The sequence below is a fragment of the Myotis brandtii genome, unplaced genomic scaffold (genome assembly GCF_000412655.1).
Source record: "Myotis brandtii unplaced genomic scaffold, ASM41265v1 scaffold760, whole genome shotgun sequence".
Taxonomy (NCBI): domain Eukaryota; kingdom Metazoa; phylum Chordata; class Mammalia; order Chiroptera; family Vespertilionidae; genus Myotis; species Myotis brandtii.
The window spans coordinates 2,365,900-2,373,280 of record NW_005371038.1 but is presented as its reverse complement, the minus strand read 5'-3'; the positions used below and the strand labels follow the sequence as shown (position 1 = coordinate 2,373,280).

The 7,381-nt window shown below is 57.4% G+C and overlaps 1 protein-coding gene across 1 annotated transcript in view; it reads left to right on the top strand.

Annotated features, from left to right (window-relative positions):
- ROR2 (receptor tyrosine kinase-like orphan receptor 2) overlaps positions 1 to 7,381 on the top strand; it is a 90,337-nt gene that overhangs the window by 23,421 nt on the left and 59,535 nt on the right. The window contains exon 2 of the mRNA XM_014530676.1: positions 5,268 to 5,345. Coding sequence (XP_014386162.1) covers positions 5,268 to 5,345 — 78 coding nt within the window. The remainder of the gene's footprint in view (positions 1 to 5,267; positions 5,346 to 7,381) is intronic.

Genomic DNA, 7,381 nt, shown 5'->3' with positions numbered 1-7,381 from the left:
CCTCTGCTGCGGGGGGAGGAGGGGGTGTGGGGACGGGCCTTTGCGGCAGCGCCTCTCTGCCCGTGACCCTCGGTCAGGGCTGGCGCCGAGTGATGGGTGTGTAACTGCTCTCGTGAGCTGACTTAGACTCGTGTTAGCTTCACAGGAAGTGGCGAGCACACAGAGGATGCCCGCAGCCCTGCCATGCGTGTCCCCTGGCCTTAGACCCACGTGAGTCGGTCGCCGAAGGGCCTCTTCACTGAGGTCCACGCTGTTTCCTTAGACCTGATCCGTCCTTTCTGTCCCAGGACACACCGCTGCCACCTGGTGGCGAGGCGCCGCGGGGTAACTCACTTGGGTCCCACCGGACCTCAGCGTATCGTTGGGCCGAACCCAGCCACACTCAGTGCTTGCTCCTCGTGAAGTGTTCTCTTTAAGCGTCACAGGACTGACAAGGAGCGGGTACCCCACTTCTGATGGCTGCCCCAAAGGCTGGAGCTTCCCGGTGGCTTTGCCTTGTCTCCCAGTGGGTTCACGGTGGAACCCACCCGTCCCGGGAAGAAAAGGCAGGCGCGCTTCACGGACGGCACCTGTCGAGGACGGCAGGAGCACGCCTTTCGGGCTTTACCAACATGAAGGGCATGCGATCTGCTCCCAGGCGTATCCTGTCTTCAGGAGCGGAGTTTGGTCCCCAGGAGGTGGACACGGTCTCCTCAGACTCCTCCCTCTAGGTGTCCCTACATTCAGTCCGCCCCGGGGCTCAGGACAGCAGAGCACTCAGGCCCAGCCCTCGGCCCCAGGCCGGTCAGCCAGGTGCAGTGATTGCTCGCAGGCCTTGGGCCCTCGGCCAGCCCAGGGCGGGCAGAGGAATGTGTAGTTGGGGAGAAAGCGGGTGACACCGCCCCAGTGCTGCTGCAACCCTTCCCTAACACTCCACGCCCCAAGTCCAGGCCCCCCACCCCCCAGGTTCTCTCCCCCACACCCTTTAGCATCTCATTCTTCCTCCACACCCTGTGCCTCTGGGCAGCCGCACCTGCTGCGGGGGCACTGAGCAGGCCTCCTTTGCTCACTCAGGAGAGCCTGCTTCTCACTAGACTTCGTTTTATATTATTTGCTGCTAATACCAACATGAAATTTTAAAATCTAATGATAAAGTTGATGTTTGTTCAAAAGGCTCCAAGATTTCATCTACATAAAGTGTCCACGGCAGATACGTCTGTAGAGATAGAAAGCAGGTCAGCTGTTGCAGGCCTGTGGGAGGTGGGGATGGGTGCAAGGCTTCTTTTGAGGGCGATGGAACATTCCAGAGCCACATAGCGGAGGAGGTTGCACAGCCTTGGGGATATACTAGCAGCCACTGGATTATGGACTTTGAAATGGCGAGTTTTATGGTATATGAATTATGTCATTAAAATATTTGATGCTTGTTCATTGCAGAGATGTTTAAGAATAAAGTAAGAGAAAGGGTTTAAATCACCTCTATAATTTTCCAGATAACTAATAGTGGTGTTTGATGATGTGGCAGTTTTTGCTGTTGTCTTGTGTTTATTTTGCCTTTGGGTTTTGTTCCTATCCTTTCTGCTCGGGCCAGGAGCAGCTGGGATCTGCGGGGCCCTGGCCTCCCTTGTCCCCCAGGCCCACCGGACGTTCTGCTCCCAGCTTTCAGGAGGCGCATGTCTTTTTTAAAATTATTATTATTAATATATTTTTATTGATTTCAGAGAGGAAGGGAGAGGGAGAGAGAGATAGAAACATCAATGATGAGAGAGAATCATTGATTGGCTGCCTCTTGCATGGCCCACACTGGGAATCGAGCCCGCAACCCAGGCATGTGCTCTGACCAGGAATTGAACTATGACCTCCTGGTTCATAGGTCGACGCTCTACCACTGAGCCACGCTGGCCGGGCAGGAGCCGCATGTCTTGAATGAGGGCAACCATTTTGTGTCTAAATTTTATAGAGTAAGAGAATGACACTTAAATTTCAGAATATAAGTGGTGTCCTCATTTCTCAGTTAGGAGCAAGAGCAGGGCCTGGTTTTGTGGAAACGTCCCTGGGATGGGACATCCTGAATTTATTCACATGCTTGACGTGCAGAGGAAGTGCCCTGGGCCTCGTCCTTACGCTTGCACACCTAGGTCCCAACTTGGGGGATGGGGGCACGGGCTCTGGAATCAGCCTCGTGGGCTATTTGAAACTTCATCTGCTTTTGCAAGAATATAGAGGACATCGTTTTACTCAGATACCCACCCCATTCTACCCAGGATAATGCTCGGGGCTCAAAGAAACAAAAAATCCAACATCTGTATGAGTAGCAAACCTATTCAAAGAGAATCTTCACATTCCTGATGCCATGGGTGACTGCACGCCCGGGCGGGGGTGGGGTGACACCTGGCTGCTCGCACAGTGTTGGGGGCCAGATGTGAGCTGGCAAGGTCCTTGCACCTGAAGGGGCTAGCAAGGCTGGGACCCTTACCCACACAGTTTTCCCAGACTTGTTTGGATGGCGATTATCAGTAGAATGAGAACAGCCTTTCATGGCTTACCAAGAAGTCTGTAACTATTTACTGAGATATGCTGTACCGAGAACTTGTCCTTCTGCTGTGTCCCTCCCTTAGAGATTAAGAGGAACAAAGAATACATTCCTCTTGACAGACCTCCTATTCAGTGTGTTGTGTATAAATAGGATTGTGTGGCTAATAAACTTGCTTCAGTTCTTCGAGAGCTGGAGTCCTCCCGACCCCGCTTTCCTGTCTTTCTTTCTTTTCTCAATTCCCACCTCCCTGCCTCAGCCCGGCTCAACCTGTCAGGCTGGCCCCGACAGCATGGGAGTGTGGTTGTCCCGCCCCAACTCCGTGCGTGAGGAATACGTACGCTTCCAACCGCACGCTGCCCGGGAGGCCGGGGATCTTTCCACGTGGAATTGGCTAATGGTGCTTATTTTTCTTCCGGGTGTATATTTATTCCACTGTTTCACACCATTTGTCAATTTCTAAGCAGTTAATAATTTTATGCCTCTTTCAGATGTGTGTATATAGTGCAAGTGTGTTTGATTTCCTGCGGTCTCTGTACATTTAAACAGTGCTGAGTGATGGCATGTGTGACATGCCCATTTAAAACTCCAAACCCAAACTGAAGCCTTCAGTTCTTTAGCAAAACCCGTGGACGGCCTTGCGTTGCACAGGCTGCCTGCCTCTGCCCTGTGGCAGCGGCTTCTGTCCAGGCTCCCAGCGGGGCCGTTGGCCTCCCGGGGAGGTGCCCCTGCGTTTGCAGCACCGGGAGCCCGGTGGCGTTGCCACAGGGGAGCTGTGCGGTTTGGGGCGGTTTCAGAGACTAAAGATGTCCCTTCTGAATGGCGAGTCGGGATCGTTTGGTGAAAGGTGGCCTGGGAGAGTGGCGTCCGGCATGTGGCCAGTTTGGACTGGAAGTAGTAGTGACAAGGAACTCCCCAAAGGGACGTGAAAGCCATGTGTCCCTGTGGCTGCGGGGAGCCGAGTGGCAGAGGCGCTGCAGGCCTGTGGCCGCGGCTTCTCCCGCGGGCGCCCTGTGACTGCGGAGCCTGCAGGGTGGGCGGTCGGCCGGACCCCTGAGCCCTGCAGTGCAGGGCAGCCACGCTGGTGGAGCTGAGCCGCTGATTGGAAGAACTTGCTGCCTGCTTCCGTCGAAAACCACGGGTGCTTCCTTTTTCCACCTCGGCGGCTTCGAGCAGTCTCGTCATAAGAGGGGTTTGAAATGTCTGGGGTATCTGTTAGTTCTGTTTCTCTTGTAGGAGAGACAAGTGGGGTGACCTAATATTGAATTGTAAACTTCTTCGGTACACTTTAAAAATTGTGATAAGTACACATAACATAAAATTTACCATTTTAACCATTTTTAAAAAGAATTGATTTGAGCCCAGCCAGTGTGGCCCAGTGGTTGAGCATTGACCTATGAACCAGCAGGTCATGGTTCTATTCCCGGTCAGGGCACATGCCTGGGTTGCGGGCTCAATCTCCAGTAGGGGGTGTGCAGGAGGCAGCCGATCCATGTTTCTCTCTCATGGTTGATGTTTCTCTCTCTCCCATTCCCTTCCTCTCTGAAATCAACAAAAAAAAATTTAAACACTTGAATTGAGAGGGAAAAACATTGATGTGAGAGAGAAACATCGGTCAGCCACCTCCCACCTTCCACCCGTGCCCAGACTGGGGATCGAGCCCTCTGTGATGACACTCCACCCAACCGAGTCTCACACTCCAGGGCCCACTGTCACCATGTTTAAGTGTACAATTCAGTGGCATTAAGTACATTCACACTGTTGTGCAACCATCACCATCATCCATTTCCGCAGCCTTTCATCTTGCAAAACTGAAACTGCCCATTACCCATGAGCCCCTCCGCCTCCCAGCCCCTCACCCGCCCTTCCACTTCCTTTCTGTGTGAGCTCGACTTCTTCACTTTCCTCGTAGAAGCGAAACCCTATTTGTCCTTTGACCCGGCTTATCCCAGCACCGTGTCCTGGGTGCGCCATGTGGTGGCAGGTGCCAGCATGGCCTTCCTTTCTAAGCTGCAGAGCAGCCCCGGTGTGGGTGTCCGCGTCTTCCACAGGCTTGGTGCATAACCTAGTCCCTCCAGGAGCTCTTCTGTCAGAATCACCCGACTTCACACCCCCACCCCCCAGGGTCAAAGCCCACTCCCAGGCAGAAGTCTAAAAGTAGAAGCAGAAGAGAAAGGGGGGGGTTGGAATAAAGAGTAGGGTCTATGGGGGGCCCACCTGGCTTCTAGGGTGCCATGCACACCTGACCACCTCTCCTCCGTCTTCCTGCTGCGTCCCCAGCGGAGCAGACCAGCTCTGCTTTCGCCCACGCTGTCTGTGAGTGGGGTGGGTGCTGCCTCTCACAGGCTTGGGGTGGGGGTAAAGGTTGCAGTAACGATGAGCACTCCTGTCCTCCCAGTTGTGGGCAGATCTGTCCTTGGCCGCTGGCTGCGGAGGGGCCTGGGGGCCAGGAGGGGTGAGCTGGTGAAGAAACGCTTCAGTTCCGACTGTTCAGAACGGCCAGGGCCTGGGTCTGGGGGCGACCTGCTGACTCTGGCCCCCGTGATTGACTTCCCGCCTCCCACGGTGCCCCGTCCGCTTGGATCGGGGAAAGGCCCACGTCTCCGGTTGCATCCAATCCGACCCCACAGAAGCCCCCTGGCAGTGCCCCTGCCTCTCCCTCCAGGCGCTCTGTACCCGGGGGCAGTTTTGGGAGAGCAGGACTATCTGCTGGGAAGGCAGGCGCGTTCACCCTGTGCTGTGCTCTCTTGTGCAGGGGATTCGGAGGCGCCTGACCCCAACGACCCTTCCGGCCAACTGGATGGACACGGCAGCCCTGTTCCAACGCCGAAAGGTAACCTGGGGAGTGCTCCTGTATGCAGGCCTGGGGCGGTGCTTCCAGAGCGGTGCCGTCTTTACCCAAGGCTCGCCGCCGCACTGATGGCCGGGGGCCCCGGGGGTGGCACTGCCCATGGGGGGCGTGGTGGCACGCCTACCTCCATAGCTTTCTCCATACACTGCACTGTGGGGAGGTGGGGGCTGGTGAGAGGTGACGGCAGGGTTAGGCGGTGACCACTGCAGGGAGGGTCGTAGGGCAGGTGGACTCCTGGCTTGGCCACTGTGTCTCCTGCTGACAGGTGGCCGTCCATCTCCTAGGGTTACTCTCGATGTGACTGTCCAGAGTGGAGGGGGTCTCCGCCGGGCACTGCTCTTCTCCCCAGGGTCAGCCGGGGCCTGGTCTCCCCGGGGTCAGCCGGGGCCAGAGCTGGAGCCGTGCTTTGTCTTGTTGGTCCTTTGTCTTGTGGATGCTGCCTTCCCTGAGGCGTTGGCCTCCCTCTCACCTGGCGCCCTCTGTAGGCATCTGAGACTTACAGAGTCGGCAGAACGTACTTCCTGCGACTTTTCTTCTTCACCCACAGTCACCATATCACCTCAGATCACAGCCTCCGTCGGCTCGGCTGCCATAACCAAACCCCACACGCACGTGGCTCAGCCAAGGGGAAGGGTCCTCACGGTTCTGGAGGCTGAAAGTCCTGCAGAGGGCGCCGTGTCCCTCTTCCTATGCGGACACGAGGCCCACGGGCCCCCCCTCAGGACCTCACCTAATGTAGCCACTCCCCAAAGGCCCACCTCCAACATTTGAATTTGGGGACACGTGTAGTTTATAACAGTTACTATCAGAACAGCCACTTTGTCTGCCTGACCGTGTGGTTTGAAGCCCAGAATCCATCATGGCTTCAGAGCCCCCTTCACTGAGGGTCGGTGCCCTTAGGGCCTGTGCCTGTGGCTGGTCGTCTGGGGAGTGAGCAGAGGAGCTGTCTCAGCCAAGGGGTCCGGAGGGTGCCTCTGCTACCAGGGCTGCGGGTGTCGGTCACCGGGATGCTGCGCTCCCTTCTCCCCGGGGTGCCTGCGGCGAGCACCCTGTTTGCTTAGAGGTCAGTTGTTTAAGTGGAGGGTGGCTCAGGCTCCGTGATGAGGTTCCCTGTCATGCAGCGAGTGTCCTCAGGACGGGAGTGGCCCCCTCCCTGACCCCTCCCAGTCGTCTCGGGGTCATCGTGACCTCGCTCGCTCGCTCGCAGGCAGCCTGGCTGCCTGTGGGAGGCGTCTGTCAGGGCAGAGACGTGTCCCCACGGAGCCGAGGCCGTGCTTGGGAGCCTGTGTGGGGCGCTGGCCTAGGGAAGGGCTCTTAGGAAGAGAGGTTATTCTTGGAGCTTGGGTTCTGGAGCTGTTTCTCAGAGGCTGACGAAGCCGCAGGCCAGGTCAGACAGCCCTCGCCCGTCTGCTGACCGCCCCGTCTGTGCTGGGCCCTGCGCGGCCCAGCTTCTCGTGGTGGAGGCACGGGTGGGCTCTGCCTGGGGGCGGGGCTGGGAGCTGGCGTCCTGGGAAACTGTCAAGCCTGCAATTAAGGGTTGTGGGGAGGAGCCCAAGGAAGGGATGAGGTCGCTGAGTGGAAGGAAAGGGGGCACAGCTTGGCGTGGGGACAGGAGGTTGACTGAGGTGGCCTTTGCTAAGAGATGATGGGAGGGGTGTGTCCAAGGCCAGTGCTGGGCCCTGCCAGGCCCGAGGCCACGAGGACTCAGTGCCCTGGGCAGCTGAGTGAGGTGGGGTCATGGGCTGGGTGGGCTGAGGCCAGGGGCCCAGCACGGCCCACCAGCCACGCACGCAAGTTAAATGAGGGGAAGAACCCAGGTCCTCGGTCCGACCTGCTACATTTTAAGAGCCCAGTGGCCCCGCGTGGCTGAGGTGATGGTGATGGCAGCCCAGACCCGGAACATTCCATCGTCACAGGGAGGTCTGCAGGCAGCTTTGGGAGAGCGAGCGCACACAGCTCCTCAGACGCAGGAGAGAGTTCCGCCCCGCTATAGCCTCCCGCCCCCCCCCCCGTGCCCC